General features: G+C 41.9%; 1 protein-coding gene across 3 annotated transcripts in view; it reads left to right on the top strand.

The window, feature by feature from the left end:
- The window catches only part of LOC310873615 (uncharacterized protein), a 53,867-nt gene extending 38,677 nt beyond the window's left edge, over positions 1 to 15,190 (top strand). For all 3 annotated transcript variants that reach the window (XM_083786141.1, XM_083786140.1, XM_083786142.1), the window contains exons 8-16: positions 259 to 358; positions 1,522 to 1,768; positions 3,409 to 3,928; positions 4,234 to 5,638; positions 6,093 to 6,184; positions 6,726 to 6,879; positions 7,337 to 7,455; positions 8,936 to 9,026; positions 12,977 to 15,190. In XM_083786141.1, the coding sequence (XP_083642267.1) occupies positions 259 to 358; positions 1,522 to 1,768; positions 3,409 to 3,928; positions 4,234 to 5,638; positions 6,093 to 6,184; positions 6,726 to 6,879; positions 7,337 to 7,455; positions 8,936 to 9,026; positions 12,977 to 13,473 (3,225 nt within the window). In that variant the 3' untranslated portion in view covers positions 13,474 to 15,190. The remainder of the gene's footprint in view (positions 1 to 258; positions 359 to 1,521; positions 1,769 to 3,408; positions 3,929 to 4,233; positions 5,639 to 6,092; positions 6,185 to 6,725; positions 6,880 to 7,336; positions 7,456 to 8,935; positions 9,027 to 12,976) is intronic.
- The last annotated feature ends 4,898 nt before the right edge of the window (positions 15,191 to 20,088 follow it).

The following is a 20,088-nucleotide window of genomic DNA, read 5'->3' as shown; positions in this document are numbered from 1 at the left end:
TTGTGCATTATCCACACATTTAATAAAACTCATTCACAACTTGTGGCTGGGTAAACCTACTGCTTACCCACTTTCTGACTTAACACGTTGCGACATCTCTCTAAATGAGTACAGTATGTAAAATAAATACAGCACAATTTAGCCATTGACTACAGTTTTGTTGTGCACCGTTTTTAGAATTGCAACACTTGTACAGCAGGCCCTGTATGTTGAATATGAAATGGTTGCTAATGGCATCAACGTCTTTTCTCCATGCAGAGGGTGGAGCTGAGAATTGAGGGAGACTCATTGATGGACGAGACACTGAGCACTTCCATCGCTGAGTCAGTTGAAGAGAGAGATGAGCAGGAGAGGGGAGGTCTGTGTTTCTCTGGTTTTTCTGTTATAGTAAAAATCTATATTTGATCTGAAACTGTAAAGAAAATACAATCCTGTAATTGTGAATACACATTTTATGGAAGCTGTCAAATCTGGAACTGTCCCAGCTGCAAATCTGTAGACACCTTCAATTCTAATTCATGCCATTGCTGGACCTAGAAACCTACCTAACCTAATTCTATTACAAAGATTACACAACTGTGTGGGACTCTTTATTGTTTTGTATTATTTGGCCTAAAGGAAATATAGACCTGGAACAACCACGCAAGGAAATGTCCTTGCGTGGTTCGTTCAAGGCATATCTTCACGACAGAAAGTGTCCGAGCATGTTTCCTCCTCCGCGTCATCAGTGCCCATACCCGAAGGCGGGGTTGGCGAAAGGGCCTTTCTGTGTGGAGTTTGCATGTTCTCCCCGTGTCCCCTAGGGTAGGTACCCTCACAAAAACATGCAGTAATCCTGGTCACTAAACTGCCTCCCCCTGGCCAGCCGGGGCGCCTGATGGAGGGGAAAGGAACTGGTTGGAATAACGTGTTCCTTCCACGCGCTACGTCCAACCAGGGAAACTCCCCCCTGTCAGGTGTAAAGGAGCAACTTGGACACTCAGGCATGAAGGAAGCATGAGTTCAAGTCTGTTGCTCTCCCCTTGTCCCCCATATATGGGGACTAGGTTGGTGGATGGTGTGTAGAGCCCAGGATCACATTAGATGATTGACACAGGGGTGAAAAATGGGTTACAAAATCGTGGGATAAAAAAAAAGAGAAAAAGAACAGAAAAGTGTCCGAGCTGATGACCTGCAGGGTTGTTCCAGGTCTATATTTCCTTTAGGCCAAATAATACAAAACAATGAGGTAAACTACCATAATTATGCAGCTATTTGTAGCCACCAAAAATGACTAGATTAGAAACTTGTCTTCCTATGGAATGATAGAGCTTCTGTTCTGTTCTGTTCTGTCTTCTATACTCTTCTATCTTGGTTTGTTTTGTTCATGTCTGTTCAATTCTATTCTATACTGTCATAGCCAATGACATCTATTTTCAAAACATATTTTTTGTTCTCCTCTCCTCTCAAATTTCAAATATGAACCCTGCCTATTCTTACCGTACGTTGACCACACAGTGACTCTTATATCTTGCCTGTTAGATTTGAATGGGGAGCAGCTGAGAATGACAGCGGAGGAAGAGAGGGAACGACCAGAGCATTCCACGAGATCCCCGTTGAGAGATACAGAGGAAGACGAGGGAGAGGAGGATGAGTTAGGAGCAGGACCGGATGTTTCTCACGCCCCAGACGCTTCCTCTGCTCTCTTCTCTGACAGCGAGAAACGTCTCCCCGAGGAGGAAGCTCCAGACGGCCAGCCCCTGGCCTCACCCTCCACCAGGGCCTCAAGGTGATTCAGATCAGATCTGGTTGTGTTGTGCGTTTGTGATGCAGAGAAGACACCCATAACTCTTGAGAGTGTACATTTTCAGAGTTACAGGCATGTAAGGGTCAAATTTGAACCCTCTCAAGGAACCCTGAGGGTCACGGGACCCCACTTTGAGGACCAAAGTGGTGTCCCGTCACCAACAGGGCTGGATGCAATCTCTCCCGATCCCGACGACCTTTGCTGCGTGTCACTCCTCATCTCTCTCTCCCAATTTCATCGGTCTACTGTTAAAGGCATAAAAGAGCCTCAAAACAAAAGAATGACATGAGTTTGAATGTGCGGTGTGGGGGGGGGGGAATTAAAAAACTTCAGTGCACTGTGCCTACACATGTTGCGACAGCAAGTCGCAACATGTGTAGGCACAATGCAAGGAATAAATGCATTCGCCATGTATCTGAAGGAAGTCTGATCCAATCATTTTTAGATTTCTCCAGTTTAATCCTGAGTTTAAGTTTTTGTTGTGTTCAAGATCTGATTTTAGGCATGTTTAAGCCTCCAGGAAAATCCGTGTTGAGGTTCTTAATCCACTGTTTTTCATTAAAACGTCTTTGTCCTATTGTCCAGTTGGGATTGTGTTGAAGTCCAGCGCATTTTAGAGCTTCAATGCCGTGAGCCATGAAATGTTGCACAAACCTTGTGGTTGTCTTTTTTCCATTGTTATTATTGTATCTGTGTTGTCCCAGCCTTGTACCTATTGTTTTACCCGTTTCTCCGACATATTATTGTAAACCACATTTTTCACATGTGATTAAGTAAATGCAGTTGCTGGTTATTTGTTGTTTAAGCTCTAACACGCGTTTTGTAGTTCTATTTTTGACTAATTGTTTGGGTTTGAAGTATTCTGGTCCCTGGCGTGTGTGTGTAACTACCGCTACTCTCGATTACTTACTTTTTAGTAAGTAATTAAGTGAAGAAAATCATAAAAGTGAGGGTAGAGAGGGGGGAGAGATTGCACGCAGCACTGTTGGTGAGGTGGGAATTGAACCCTTGGGACACAAGAGTTCCAACATGTTTAGTGAAAATGTAACCACACAGTTTGTGTGCAACATTCATTTGACCCGTCTTGCCATTCTCCACTCCCAGCAGTGTAGTCCGGCAGCCGACAAGCTTCTTTTGTTAAAGTGGGAAATTTCAAACTAGGGGGCTTTCATGATTCTGAATCCATTCCAAGCATTAGTTGTGCATTAAAAACACTCCTTGGGCTAAAAACGGCCATTGCAATCATGACAAATGTGATGAGGTCAGCTGATTTTGGGCACATTTGGGCAAGTGGCTATGGCTGTTTTTAGTGTATTTTGTGCAAAACTAATGCTTGGAATGGATTCAGAATCATGACAACCCCCTAGTTTGACACATGCTACTTAAAGCAAAAGGAAAGTTTGACATTTTTGACATCTTTGCCTGCCATAGCTGTTAGGTCACAAGAAACCCCTATAAAAAAATGCCCAATACTGACAGCCGGTCAGCAAGTGGATTCATGAATGTATGTATATAGACAATATTTTAGGCCAATAAAAAAGACTATATACCAAATTTCCCACCCGTCCACCTCGGCTACCGGACAAGTGTGACAATTCCTTGTTCACTTCTGCACCCTGTAGGCTCACCCCAGAGCCCCCTACCTGTCAGAGAGAGTATCCTGAGAGAGACTCCCCACTGGGGCTATCTGAGGGGGAAGATGACGATGGCGTCCTGGGTAATATCGGAGGGATGGAGAGTGGGCAGGAAGAGGAGAGTTCCTTCTTGCAGGAGGTGCTGAGCTCCTTGAAGACCCCACTCACCTCCTGCTCACTGGGCCTGGAGGCCGGCAGCATCATCCTGCGCGTGGATGAAGAGAAACAGGAGAGTGAGGAGGAGGAGGAGGGGTCGGAGGATGCGCTGGAGGTGCTGGAAGCAGAGCATGACGTGGAGATCGAAGAGGACGGGACGGTGAAAGAGGTTGATGCTGTTTTCCCCAGCTCTCTGACCTCCACGTTGACCCCACCCGCCAAGGAACAAGACGACGTGGTTCTGGATGAGACGACGCCTTCCTGTCAAGCTGCTGGGGAAGAGGAGGAAGAAGAGGACGGTACCAAAGAAGAAGAAGAGAAAGCCTTGGTGGGACAGTTCAGAGGACACGATGTAAGTATTGCTGAGAATCATCCGTAATATTATATAGTGGTTAGTCTGGTCAGTTAACCCAAGGCGGAGATCTCCGTCCTATCAAATAATTACGTCCGATGACCAGGACGGAGATTAATCAGAAGGTGATTAGAGTGTTAACAGCGTATTTATATTGTATACTTGTAATCTTTAATGATTTTGTTTTGTTTATGTATTGTAGACCAAACTTCTGGCAAGTCAATACAATCTCCTCAACTCTTGTATTTCTCTCTTGTTTTATCTCCCGCTTCTTGCTTCTCTGTTCCTTCATTTTCTCTTTTTAGGAAGAAGAGGATGAAGAGGAGAAACCGGAGGCCCGGGAAGTCACCCTTGGGCATGACACCAGAGAGGAAGAGGATGACCCGTTTACGATGGGAAGTAACGGAGCCGAGAGCGACGGAGAGAATGAAGTGAATGAAGTTTCTGATCCAGAAAAAGAGTCAGAGGAGGAGGAGGAGGAGGAGGAGAAGCATCAGCGGCAGGAGGAGGCGGAGGAGGTGGCAGCTTGGGAAGAGAGGGATGGGAAAGAAAGTGTGGAGGAGGATATGGGAGTTGAGGAAGATGAGGGTGAGGAAGAGGAGAGGGAAGAGCAGAGGATGGAGATGGTTCCTGATCAAACGATGGTCGGAACTCCAACTGCAGCGTCGGTGGCAGACGAAGCGCTGGACGAGGACACTGCGGCGGCCACAGAGCACATGGACCAAACCCTGATCCACCCGGAGCCGTGTGACCAGCCCTCCTCTACAGGACCAGAGCACCAAGCCACTTCCAACAGGAGCTCTGCGGATGAAGAGGAGGGAGACTATGAAGGAGTGGAGATGGAGCGAGGGATGGAACAGAAACCAGACATGGACATGAACCGACTGGATGTGGAGCCAACTGACCAGGCAGGTCAACAGGATGCGGACCAAGCGAGTGTGGGAATGTCGCATCCAGACATGAACACCCTGGAAGAAGACCAAAGTGATCCAGAGCAACTTGCTGTGGAGCCAGCAGCCACAGAGCAAGCCACTGTTTCCTCCCGACCTCCCTCTTTCTCTTTTCCAGAATCACATGGCTATTCCGAGACTGAACCACAGGAGGAGAGTGAGACCCGTGTTCCCAGCACAACCGATAATGACACCAGTAATACTGCCATTGTCGATACCGATTCTGTCTCTCCCAGCTCACAGCAAGCAGTGACTCCAGCTCAGCAGTCGACTGGAGGAGAAATTGACAACACAGCGACAGACCGAGACACAGTAAAACGGTCCTCTAGTGGTGCCAGCATGGAGGAGGACGCAGCAGGTCTCGGAGACAAAGAAGCAGGAAAACGGTCTCCCACTGATGCCGAAACCATAGAGGAAGCTCCACAGTCCTCCAGTCCCCCAACTATCACAGAAGAAATGGTCAAACAGACATCCGCTGGGTCGGACCAGAGCAAAGTTCGATTCACTATCGCCCCCGCCTGGCAGAGATCACTCTCTACAGGAGGAGGAAGCCCAGACGAGCCTGTTGTTCCTCCGTCTCCATCGTCCCCTACACCTTGTCCTTCCTCTGACTCCTCCTCATCTCAGTCCAACCCTCTCGCTAAAGTAGAGCCAGTGAGTTCGACTAAGGTGGAGGTTGTGTTGAGCCCTACCAGTAAGATGAGGAACGTAACCGCCATCCCTGGTAAAAACCAGACCTCTACCATTGCAGCCACAGAAGGTAAAAATATTTGATTGTTTGCTCAACTGCGTTTCGTTTTAGTTAATAGTTTTTGTATTTTTGTGTTTCTTGTGTTTCTGTGTCAACAATGTGGCTCATTTGCCATCAGATCAAATAATAAAAGTAGAGCCACACAGTATGTATACTATAGGTCCCTTTGCCAAACTCTCATTACAGAGAGTGATGTTTCGACGCTATGGTCTTCTTCAGACTCACACACAGTCTGAAGAAGAGCATGAGCTCAAAAAGTCACTCGGAAATGATTTAATTAAGTTTGGCAAAGCTATAGTGTGCGGTTCTACTTTTATTCTTTGAATTCACCTCTTGTGGCCCAAGAGGTTGTTGGTGTATCTCTATCATCCCCATGTTAGGCAAAAGATGGTCACAGACACGCTTGTGTTTGTATTTTATACACTTAACTAGCATAAACCTTTTCCAAATCTCTATCCTAAAGAAAGTCCAGTTCAGGGGGAGAGCCCATTTGGAGTTCGGCTGAGGAGGACAGTAGTTTTGCACCGCTTCAGCTCAGATGAAGAGAACACAGAGGTAATAATGATAATCACAATAATACAACACATGAATCAAATGAATACAAAATAAATATTTGCAATGAATATAAAATGAGCAATACATTTATTTGTTTTGGTGATGAATGGATCTGTTTCTCGGTACTCAGAGGGAAAATCTAATCCAAAAACAATAGGTGGTAGCTGGGGTTGTGGAAGGTGAGAAATAGTTCCTAGGATAGCAACAAAAGCATGAGACAAATTGTTTAAATATGTGTGGCCCGGGCGGCTGGCATAGCCGTCTGGGCACCTTGGCTGGTAATCCAGTCTGGCAGTGTGCTGCGGGTTCGACTCCCGATCCCGAAGGCCTTTACTGCAGGTCACTCTCCCCACTTCCTGTCAGCCTACTGTCTCTGTGGGAAAAAGCTATCCGAGTGCAGTTGGAAGTTGTAACCCAATTCCGTTTTTCTAAGAATACAGGGTTTAAGTGGTTAATTGGTTGGAGAAATCTTGTGGTATTCACCAATGGAGGGTGAGGTTTCATTTCTGTATTTTTTTATTGATTTTACTCTCACCTTCAGCCTGCTGTTGAGCTCCCAGCACAACCAGCTACAAATAAGGCTGCTCCGCCACATCCAGTCAGTGCTAAGCCTTCACTGAGTCAGCCAGTCACCATCAAGCCTGCCCTACCACGGAAGCCAGAGGTACATGGAGAGAAACCCAAGTGTACCCCAGGTATGCACACGCACGCACGGTCACACACACACACACACACACACACACACACTGGGGTTGAGAATGTTCCGCGGTCACAAGAGCGGAAGTGCTGACCAGGTGTAACCTTTAGCTTCAGGAGGAGTATAGTCTTTCTTGACTAAAGGCTTACCGAGTAGATGAGATTTCGTGTTTAAAGATGGACAAGTGAAAAGCTAAGCTTAGTTTTAAGGCTTAGGTTTATATTCTTATACGGACTTGACTGTAGTTTATAATCCGACAAAGAATGATTCTGGCACGATGCCTTATAAAAGGAGGAGGTGACGTAACGACTAGGACTAGGTAGTTGTGACGTCAACCCTGACACACACACACACACGGTTCTCACTTTGCTGTGAATTGTTTTAAAGGCCACATTGTGCACCACGGTATACAGTGGTCTTGACTTGATTTATTTTTTGCTGTGTTGTTGTTTTAGACGTGACATCACCTCGTGGTGTTCCTGGCGGTTCAGATCCCCCCAGCTGGATCTCTGTGGCCAGACAGAAACAGAGGATCTACAAAGACGGCTCGCTGGAAGAGACCACGCTCAGGAAGGTCAGGCACTTTCACAATCAGAAGCAGAAAAAGTTTGGCAGAGTCAACCCAATGTCAAATGTCATGTGTGTGTGTGTGTGTGTGTGTGTGTGTGTGTGTGTGTGTGTGTGTGTGTGTGTGTGTGTGCGTGTGCGTGTGCGCGTGTGTGTGCGTGTGTGCGTGTGCGTGTACTAATGTAGGTGTGTGGATGTGCAATGCATACAGTATCTTTGAGACATGTCTGTGTAGTGTTGGATATCATTACAAGTGACGTTGCTTTATGCAGTGAACTTGGTAGAACTTAAATGAATGCCACAGACGAAAAACAGAAGTCCACACTATTGATCCATAATGTATAAATGATTGATAAGGGTTCAGGACAACGAGACCTTTTCGTGGAGGGGTCAGAATGAAATTTGGACTTAGACTGTTTTTCGTCTGTGGTACTCATGGTTATTATCTGACAGTCAGTCCACACAGGTAGCTTGGTCAAGTATCATCAAAGGAGGTACAGTTCGAGTTATGGGGTCACAAATAATCCTCGTTATTAATTAGCGTTTTGCTGTGTGGTTCTGCTACCATGAATCTATCACGGCACAAACGAAAGCCAAACCTTGTTGTAGACGAATCTCACTTTCGTCCCTGGTGGCCTGGACATTTTCTGGTTTTTATTCAAGCTGCCTAATTAGGGACTGTTTGGCACACCAGATGAATGCGGTAAGCTACTGTACCTGGCAGAAAAGAATACCTAGCAGCAGTCTGGGTCAACGGGACCCCGGGGAGAGTTGAGATCCGTTTAGAACACCGGCACACACCTTTCTACATTTGTACCTGTATGATTAAGTGCCGAATAAAGCCTTCTTGATTTATTTGGAAAAGGGAAAGTAGAACATATAAATATTGAGGGGAAAATACTGGCCCTGCAGAGGTAATGTTATGAACACTAGCACTCCATGGGCTGGGCCCAATTTATTTAAGTGAACTGGTGCACCCCAAGGTGAATATGAGACACCTTAGGTCTTCAGACAAAGGTCTTCTCATTATCCCCGCCACTAAGCTGCGAACCAAAGGAGATCGAGCTTACGCATTTGTTGCACCTACGCTGTGGAATTACCACTCTACTTGAGAAATGCTCTGTCTGTTGACATCTTTAAGAAGCTACTAAAAACTAATTTGTACCGCAAACATTTTGGTTTGCTCCAGTGATTGCTTCAATCTTTTGTTTATTTCTATGTACTGTTCTATTTTTATCTATTTCTAGGTACTGTCTTTGCTGCTCTGTTTCTTATTTCATTGTTGGTTTATTTTTGATTGAGATGTTCTTGTTTTATTCCTATTATTTTATTGTACAGCACCTTGTAACAACTGTTTTGAAAGGCGCTTTATAAATAAAATTACCTTACCTTACCACTGTGAGAACCATGCCGGACAAACAAAAGGCGCACGCACACAACAATAACCTGCCCAAACTGTGGTTCAAACTGGTTCATTATGTTTCCAGGAGGAGCCAGATAGGAAATCTTCCTTGCCGCTGTATGTCAGCTCAACTGCCTGCAGGGACCACTCCAAGACACCAGAGCTCACCAGCAAAGGTTAGGATGTGCAGCACACATGGAGTACACCACATAAACATCCTGTTTTGGGGCAAGTAAGACCCGGAGAGACACAGATCAATCACTTTGCTAGAGTGACATGACGAGCTTGTAAACAGTGACTTTTCCATACTAGTACTACTTTAATGGTGCAGATTTGCTCGGTTCATACTACATAATAGAAGGACTTGAGAAGGAAGGATTTTATTGTCTGGACTTTCTATCAAACAATATAGTATCAAGCAAATGTGCACGGCTGACGAACCTGATGGTGCACAGACAGCCAATGTTGCATAACAGCCAAGCACTGGTCATTTAATTAAGCCACATACACATTTATATAATCTATGAAGTTTCAATTTTAATTGGGTGTCTAGCTGGTCATGTCATGATTTGATTTATTTATATATTTATATATCACTAGTAAATTGTAATCCATCTACAACCTAAGCTTGCAGATCAGCTATTTCCAATGAACAGATTTAACAGTTAAAAACCAAAATAAAAATGGGGCATGAAAGATTTCTGCAGATGTTTCGCTAAGCAATTAGGGTACATAGTTCGTTCTTTCAATAAGGTAGGCTACTGCATTGCATCACTTGTAGCCTTGAAAGTGGGGCAGTAGCTCTCAGAATTATCTTTCCATTCTGTGTGAGTGTGTTGTGTTCATAATATCCCCGATTTTGCAGAGATAAAGCTCTCTTTGTACGTGTGTTGAGCGCAAGCCTCGTCTTCCCATTAGTTTTCCGTTCAATCTTTAGACGGCAAATGAGTAATTTCACAAACGCAAAGCGTGTGAATTGTCATTCACACCATTCAGCTATGGTTCAGTTTGCCCCACAACACGGCGAGGGGGCAGAGATCAGAGAGAGGGGGCTCTCTATGACGAGACGTTGCTGGAAACTACACGCGCGCACACACACACACACACACAAACACAGGGAAATTATTTATTCTTTCATAAACATGAGGTCGTTTACATAATGTCCTTCCCTATAAACAACAAAATGCTTTTGTTGCAAACACAAACTCTTTATGATAAATATGAAATGAAATAAAATATACAGAATGTCGTTTATCTTAGGAGGTTGTTCGGATGGGGGGGGGGGGGGGTCATTATGTTAACAACTTACTTGTGCCTGATACGGCAGTGGTGCCAGATTACATACATGTATACATAGGAGCATTACCTTTAATCCTCCCGACACTAAAACATATCGTTATTACATCACCATCGAAAACCAATTACACCCTGGCATTGGGTCCTTTAATCCACATCTTTATTACCTCATCATTGAGAGCTAGTTATACCAGTTATACCCTGACGTGATATGCTGGGACGATACATACGCATCAAAAGGGGTGCAAAGTAACCACAGTATACCGCTAATCAATTTACAAATTACATATACATATACATAGAGGCATTTCCTTTAATCCACACGACACTGATCGACATATACGTCACCATCGAAAGCCGTCACTCATGCGTAGGTATGAGTTATGACTACTTGCTTCATATGGCAGTGGTGTCAGATTACATACATGTAATTGGCATTACCTTTAATCTTCCCGACACTAAAACATATCGTCCTTGTCCTCGACATATACGTCACCATCGAAAGCCGTCACTCATGCGTAGGTATGAGTAATGACTACTTGCTTCATATGGCAGTGGTGTCAGATTACATACATGTAATTGGCATTACCTTTAATCTTCCCGACACTAAAACATATCGTCCTTGTCCTCGTCACCATTGAAAACCAATTACACCCTATGTCAATTACGTCATCATTGAGAGTTGGTTATGCCAGTTATAGAAAGAGTAGAACACGTATGCCTACATGTAAAAGAAAAAGATCTATATATCATTCTTATGTACAGATCACCTAAAACAAATTGAAGACATTTCTCGAAAACTTGATAAAGTATCTACCCTCTTTGACTTCTTCTATTATGATACTAGGAGATTTAAATAATGACCTGTATAGTGAGAAAGATGGAAGTATAAAGACCTTCATGTCCAGATAAGGTTTTAAACAATTAATCACAAATCCAACTACAGATTACGGAAGTATTTTAGATCATGTATATTTGTTATTTTAACAAATGTGAAAATATTATTACAGAAATTGAAGTTAGACACACCTATTACTCTGACCATGATTTAGTATTAATATCACTATAGTCCAAGATTAAGTACATTTAATTTTAAAGCAATGTTATTGACAATTTAAAATAAATTAAATAATTATACTGTATACGTGATAACATATTTTCTTTCAGTTTATATACCTTTATACTATAATGTGTCACATGAGAATTTGGTCTCCTATAGCAAATAATTCTGTAAACAATATATGACTTACAGTCCCACATAATACTAATGTCCAATCTGCCAGAATGCTTGACAGGCACAGACAAGCATGAAGCAGACAGCCGGGGGGCGCTGTTGCTCTGAACTCCTCATAGTGAAATCAATTGATGGCATGAGGCCAGGCAACTGAGTAGGATGAACTCAGAGCTCTCTTTTCTTTTCTTTTCTTCATGGAATGTTTTATATATGAAAATGTCCTATTGCGTTTAAAAACCAATCTCACATTACAATAATAAATATTAAATAATAATAGTAATAATAATAAGATCTCAAATGTAAGTACCCAAAAACGCTTTACATGGGGGAGTAGGCTACAGTATATACCTTATACACAGTTTCTCTGTTTAAAAGAAGAGATCTTGAACAATGAAAGAGATCCTATTCTATGAAAAAGCTCTTGTTTTCTGTTTGAAAAGAGAGCACGACTGTTTCTAGTCTCCAGATAACATTTTATAATTAAATGTCATAAAATGCCACCAACATTCAAGCATAGGTGACCTGACCTGCACAAAACAATACAATAATTTCTACCGGCACGTGGCACCTGTAACATTTGATTATACCTATTATGCAGTTGTCCGATGTATTTAAGCAGTCACTGAGTCACACCTTGACTGAGTCCAAACTTAAATGAACTTTGTGCTGGATGTGACTGCACACTTGTTTTCGAATGAATCAACACACACAGAATAAGGGCCGATTCATACTCCTATTTTAGAGCCGAATAAAAGTCGGTTCGGCTCTGTAGAGCCTACAATTTGACGTCATTTGAGGTTCGGGGGGGGGGGGCGGGCACCGTCCTAAAGTCGGCTCTTCGGTGCTACTGAAAATTTCTGACGAGCCGAAATCATTTCGGCACTGCAGCGCCGAAACAGCGGTAAAATAGGAGTATGAATCGGCCCTAAGTCAATCATCTCCACACACTGAGGCTGTCATGACAGCAATTCTCCATCAGCTGGTAGTATCGTCTTGCTACAACCACACAGAGTGGCGGAAGTGGCTCAGGGCTCAGTGGCTGGTGGAACGGCCAGATGGGAACCGTGAGGTTCCCAGTCGAAATGTCCTTGAGCAAGATACTGAACCCCTAATTGCTCCCGATGTGCAGCTTGGTGCCTTGTATAGTTTCCTCTGCCATTGGTGTATGAATGTGTGTGTGTCAGTGTGTGTGTGTGTGTGTGAATTGGTGAATGTAATGCACAATCTTTGTGCATTACATTACAAGCGCTTTGGACATTACAAGCACTTTGGATAAAAGTGCTATATAAATGCACCATTTACCATTTACACAAATCTACACAAATGTATAAAACTCAAATTTCTATACATTTTATAGCAATTGTATAATATTGTTGGTTTGGTAAGGTTGTCTGTCCAAGTTCCAGTTCTTAAATTAGCCATTGGTTATGTTCTTGGCTTAGAAAATAATTGGTCTAAGACCGCACTTGCTGACCCATAATTCGAATTGTGTGTGTGTGTGTGTGTGTGTGTGTGTGTGTGTGTGTGTGTGTGTGTGTGTGTGTGTGTGTGTGTGTGTGTGTGTGTGTGTGTGTGTGCCATTTCCATCGCCCACAGGGAGCTCATTGGAGACCACCAAGCCCACAACACCTGTGGAAAAAGAAGGGAGGAGAGCTTTCTCTTCTCCAACACCTGTGCCACCTCAGCCAGCCAAATCCCAGTCACACCCAGCCCCCATAGCTCCCAAACCCTTGTCCCAACCTACCCCATCCCAAAGAGTCCTCTCTGCCCCCACTCCGGTCCCAGTTTCCCCTAGAGTTTCTCCCTGCGTAAGCTCCCCATCCCTCGCCAAACCCCCCCCTTCAACCAAGACACCACAGCCTCAAACCTCCGCACAACCCAATCAAAGACCCCTAGGCCAGTCGAGTTCTACACTTTCCTGCCCTCCTTTTGCAAACCGATCAACCCTGGCACAATCTGGTACAATTCCATCCAGACCTGCAGGACACTCCAGCCCTACCCAGCCGTCCCAGCCTCAGGATGAGCCTCCCTGGATGGCCCTAGCCAAGAAGAAGGCCAAAGCTTGGAGTGAGATGCCTCAAATTGTCCAGTGATCACTTGGTAAAAGTTATGTCCAATGTTAGACTGAACTCTGGCACAAGTTTGCAAAGCAAAAGGCCTCAGAGGGTCAAATTTGGGCTTAAGTGATCAAGAGGAACAGGAAAGCAGAACAAAATAATTGTACTCTTATGTAACCATACACAAGATGTAACGATTAAGAAACCTTGAACCTTGAAAGAGTCCCGAACCAAACTGATTTGCACTCCTATAGCGTTTATATCTGTTAATATCCACTTATTTACTTTTCTACTATCTTCAGAATTCGTCTGATTGGTACCCAGTACCTGCCTAACCCCTCAGTCACATGACTGAGCATACACCTAGTTAAATTCTGTTTCTTTTATCACATTGTACTTTATTTGATAAGATTACATAATAGGGTCAATGTCATTTCTGAAATTACCTGCCAGGACCCAAATTGCCTGCTTGTGTACATGCGTGACAAAACTATCAAAACGTTGTTGTGTGTCTGAGTGAGAGACTGAGTTTTGAGGTGTGAGAACCCATGGCCAAATGCATTCTCACACACCTGAAAATGTGTTTATGTTTCAATAATTATGCACAGTTCACAATGTGTGAGATTAGCACAGATTTCACAGAAAGAAGGATGGGAATCATTATTTTGTACAGAGTATGTATTATTCACACTGAGTTTTTGGAATGACAGGGAACTTAAAAATGAGATGATTTATTGATTCATCTTTGACATCAGAACGAGTTGACAAGAGGGCACGTGTCTTTCCTGACTGTCTTCTTCTTCTTCTACAGTATGTAAGCCTCTCTTTATCTTAAGACCATGACACTTGGACAACATTTTAAGGACAATGTTGTCCACTTTTCCAATTGCCACCGGCATCATGGATGGGGTTTATGAAAGGAAAAGAAGTCTTTAACTTTCCTATGATTTTATTATTATTATTATTATTATTATTATTAAATGTATTGTATTTTTTCACAAAAAAACAAAACAGAATATTTCACAAATTAAAAAAGAATATTAAACAATAATTAAAAATATTTGAATTAGCTCATCTACAAGCTCAAAGCGCTTCACAAACCTATTTTCCCTATTTTTGAAATACAGTAAAGTGATTCATTGATCATGTCAGGTTTGGTAGCCTCTGATCCACAACAACTGAAACTGTTGTCCTTGCACAGTGGTACTTTAATAGAAAATATTATTATTCCATAACTCATCACACGTGACAGCCGAGAGTAGACTAAACTATTGATATCAATCATCTTAATGATGTGCTGAGTATTCAGAACACATTTCAGACTGTCAATATAAAGTATGTTCTGTTTCTTTGTTGGCTTTTTGTTGGACAACTATGTATGGAATAGTTGTCTGTGGGCCTGCAAAACATAATTGAAAGTGCAGGTTTAACATTGATATTGTAAAATGTTTTTTATTATACTATGATAATTTGCTACATGTGGGAGACATCTGTTACAACTACTACTCAATTATAAACAACCCAAGTAATTGCATTTGAAAATACAAATTGGGGCAATACAGTAGTTTGATGCAGGGTCCAATTCATAATTTAAGGAAAGCCAATTTATTAACTTAATTCTGTAAGTAGGCCTATCTCTGTCTCTATTACAGGAACTAGTATGTTTTATGCATTTTAATTGTTTTATTTTTATATTGCCTTTGATAATTTTTCTTGTACATAAAATGTTCAGTAAAGAACAAATTTCAGCATATTTCTTTGTTTCCCTGTATAATTCCAGACCTACTGGGAATATATATATATATATATATATATATATATATATATATATATCTGTCAGGTGGTAAAAGTTAGTCAAAGATTGTAATAACTTGCAGTAAATGTTAATGTACTCAAGTGAGTTTAACTGTCACACATGCAGAAGAACTCTAATGCACTTAAAGCCTCACTATGTAACTTTTTAATCATTACAATTGTCCAATCTGTATAGTAGAATATGTTAATACAATATAATTTATAAGATAAGATAAGATAAATAATAAAATATTCCCCTGAGCAAGCAGGCCGGCTCTATTAGCTCAATGGTAAAAATGACAGCACAAACCATGGTTCAGGTTCAAATTCGGAGTAGAAGAGGAAAGCTACATATAGGTATAGTACTGCTTTAACCTTTGGAAAGAATTCTGACAGTTTGGAAGGATTCACTTATGCACCCGGGAGCAGTATGGGTTAGCGCCCCAGCCTGTGTCTTCCGTGAGGAAGAAGCCCAACAAACCCACGGTGAGGCCTTTAGGAGGCCCATGCAAGCCTCAAGCGGAGCCGGCGGCACCACCAAGGGCAAGGTGGGGCCTGCGGAACCGTTGCGGCTTGAGAATCCACCATTCCTGAATAAAGTGCCTGGTGCTGGGAGTCTGGTGCAACGCACAGGGCCTGACCTGGTGAGAGCAGGAGTGGACCTGGTGAGACGTAGGAGGGGCCCGGACAGGTGTCAACCCACAGAGCCTAGTCCTTCCATGTGCCAGAATGGTACCTCCCAGTCCCGGCAGAGTAGTTCATGGAATGGATTGTGTGGCCCTGGTTTTTCCCTAATGGGACTTATCGAGGGTAGCTACTGGGACGTAAGTCGGGACTTGATCACTCCCGGCTGGGTCACCTGAGTGAGGGGTATGATGTTGCGAGACCCGAAACCCTGATGACCTTGGGATACATCACTGAGGATACGTCCCAGGTGCATCCATTTATGTATGTATTTTGTTATATTATATGCATTGAAGACAGCTACTTTACTAAAAACGTAATTTGCTCTTTTTTGTTTGCATCCAATATGCCAAATACCTTTTGCACATAAAAAAGTTTTCATTTCCATGAAAACTAGTGTTACAGCTATACAATACATCACAATGATACAAAATGCCTCATGCATTACCGTTGTGCATTTCACGGTACAGACTGAGAAATGACCTGCTGTGATGTCAGGAGAACTCATGGCCAAATGGGATTGGGTGTTGTTTAACTTTATTTTCTAAAACGGTTAGTCCCAATACTTCTGATTGGCTGGTTACCATCACGTGACCGGTGTAAATTTCACCGATACAACCACACCTTCACCTGAGACCTCTCGTGGTTTATTGCTAAATGACTGGTGATGAGTTTCAGGTTTGGAGGAATTCTTGACTGACATTGAGCATAAACACATGTACTAGTGAATTCAAGAACTGGGGACACAGGGAGACCCCAATACTGAACAAATACACTAGAAAATACTTACTGCACCATTAAATGAGAGCCCATGAGAGATTGACCTGTAACACTAGTCACAACAAAACACCAATTAGTTTCATCTGTTGAATCTGCTGGTGGTGGAATAGTTAGTGTGGTTGCAACCAGACTCTTGTAACTGTGACACTTTATTATTTCACTGGAGTAGTCTTTATTTTGACGCTTTATACCTCCCACACTGTACGCTGTACGCACTTGAGCCATATGTCAAATTGACCGGAAATCGGGAATCGTGTGCTTGTATTTTGTTAAGAGAAATGTTGTATAGTTTAATTGATATGAATTTATTAGTGAATTAAATTTCCCCATTGACATGAATGGGAAAAGGCAAAAATTCACATTCAAGTATTTGTTCCTCGGAGACTGTAATCACTATAGTTACAAAACTTTTAGGGATAATTCAACATTATCCCTAAAATTATTTAACCCTAAAATGTTATCGGTCGGCCTCATGGTGGCGCTATAACAGCCCACTTTACCTTTTGGCTTATAACTCTTGAACCGTAGGTCGTAAAATCAAAATTATTTTTTCCCTGGATTCCTTTGGTCATGACGCATCTTCCCACGCCCATTTCCGCCATGATAGATTTTCCGCCATTTTGAATTTTGTCCAAAACACACTTTTTGCTTTTCCTCCTACAGATTTTGTCCAAATCTCACAGAAATCGGCACACGTGATCTCTGGACCCATCCAATTAAAACTGAACTGCAGAATTTTTAAAGTGCGTATCGTTCGGCCGTAATCGTCTTCCGAAGTTAGTAGGAGGGGCCTATATCACAAAAAATGCCATAAATCACGAACGGAATGTCCAATCCATCCCACATTTCAATCACATGTCCGGGGTGGTTCAATCAACCAAGTTCTAAAAGCATCATCCATAGGGGGCGCCGCAAAGAAATGCGAGAAATGTAACCGTTTGTCGCAAAAACATGAATTTCGGGGGTTAAATCCCCTCCGAATTACTTACGCATGATCTAAGGCGTGACTTGAAATTGTAATTGGCTGGCAATACTAGTGGGAGGGGCATATGTAAGCCACTGCGGCAACCACACTCTGCAATTTTTTTAAATTGCGAATTTTCTAGTTTGTGACGCCTTTGACAGATGTTTGTAGAAGTCGTTCAGTTATTGTTACATCATTTTGTAATTAACCTCTTAAGTCCTACATAATATATACACTTAGTCGCACAACAATGTTCAATTGTAAAAATGGCTGATCTACAATCTCACAACACAGCATTGTGAGGCTGTTTTTGAACATTTGTAATTTCACATGTTTCAAGTGATTAAAGGATGGATGGCTTTGCCGGCATTTAATGTGAATCACCACCAGCCCAGGTGAAATGTATGCATAGTTCTTGTGAGGCTGGAATCTATTTTACAGTATGGCTCTAGATGCGGAACATAGAAATGTTATGTCAGATTTTCACATTCAGAACCGTGTTAATCAGACCAGTGTGTGTCCATGTGGAAACCTCGTATGAATCTGATCTCAGGTCAGAATGGGTTAATCAGACCAGTGTGTGTCCATGTGGAAACCTCGTATGAATCTGATCTCAGGTCAGAATGGGTTAAATACTACTGAAGTTTCACTTGTAAGTTTGGGTAAGAAACTGTTTTTTTTTTATCAGCTTGCAGAGACTTTTTGTCTAATCACGTGGTCTGGTTCTTTATTTTCTTTACTTTATACGATAAAGCGTCCAGTACAGGAGTTATGTACAATTTGTCAATTTGCAGGTATTTAGAACAAAATTATAGACTCAAAATCTATGCTGCAAGTGCTCCGTCTTCCAATAAATAAGGTTTATCAAGTAGAAATACATGTTTGGTTATGGTGACATACATTTTGTGCGTTGTACATTTACATGACATTTAAGTTATAAATAAAATTGATATCAATTAACATGTTTTGAGTACTGAGTTATTTCACCGAGCTGGTTCAGTTCAGGTGAAGAAGTTTAAATGGTTTAATGTTTGAAATTATGTTAATAAATTTATTATTAGCCAAATTTGTTTGATACATATCAAGTATAGTGTCTAATGGGGGTCTAATGGGGGCTCAACAAATGTGGATTTGGGAACAACTGCAGACTGCAGTACAGTTAAGTTATTAACAGATCCCTGATTGATCTAAAAACGAATCCACAAATCACCAACAACACAGCAATAAGGCATTAAAACGTTTCCTTTGGAAAGTCAGAAAGTGACGTGCAAAATAAAAAATAAAATCTGCCAATTTGTATATACACACTATGTTACACGTATACCGACGGTAGGATACCGTGTCTTTTAGGGGCGTTTCTGTGGTCAAGATAGGGCTTTTTTTTGGTACTGTAGCCTACCTGTCAGTTCTGGGCTCCGTCTTTTGAGCTAATTTAGAACTTCCTGTCTGAGAGCTAGCTAATTTAAGACATCCGGTTGCCTTCAGAATAAAATAAGGCTATTTAATTAATAATTATTACATTACATTATTAGTATTATTATTACATTACAGTTATTGTAAAGACACACATTATGTTTCTGTGTAAAAATAAGTAATTAAATAACATCAAAAAGTTATCTAAATGGATAAATGCTATTCACTGGAGTGAATATTATATTATATTCTAAAAACGACTTATAAATCCTAAAGCCTTGTTTATACTTCACTGTGCAACGGTCCTATGCTGGACAATAGCAGATATGCAAACTCACAGCACATCTCATTCAAGACACTGAACTTGCAGATCTGCCATTTTTGAACACACTATAAAGTTAACCATTTATCATGCTGCTCTACGTGGCACTGCATTCTGTGACATTAAACCAAATGGCATTTTCCACTCTATGACACTCCTGTTCTACATTTTTGTCTAATAAAATAGGCTATTAATTTAATCAATCAAACTGCATTAACTAACAGAGATACTACTAACCAAGCTATCCATGTCAACATGCTCTATAGGAGTCTCAATAACAGGTATAAGTAACGTTTAATGTTTAGTAATTTTTAATGTAGCAGAAGAGGCCATTCATTGAACAGAGTTTTGCACAATTTTAACATCCCAGATCGATTGAAATATGAATCTACTGTGCTGTGCTACACATGATATATTAAGAGTACAATAACATTCCATTGTGAATAAAAACGTATTAACCACAGTGTAATGCTAAAGGTTTCATCACAGGGCTGTCTGCTTCATGTAATATCATTAAAAGTGTTGTTGGTGACAGTTATATGAGTTGGAAGCATTAAGACCCATTTTAACCCTCAATGGCTTCCTTTCTGACAAATAACGTTATTGTAAAAAAAAAAAAGATTCACGCGTAGCTATTTTGCATTTACAATAGAGCACCGAAGTCTGACGTCACTTTCAGTAGAGGGCGTCAGTC

The sequence above is a fragment of the Protomyctophum parallelum genome, assembly GCF_964188405.1.
Source record: "Protomyctophum parallelum genome assembly, chromosome: 16".
NCBI lineage: Eukaryota > Metazoa > Chordata > Actinopteri > Myctophiformes > Myctophidae > Protomyctophum > Protomyctophum parallelum.
The sequence above is the reverse complement of the archived record's forward strand: the minus strand, read 5'-3'. Positions and strand labels throughout refer to the sequence as shown.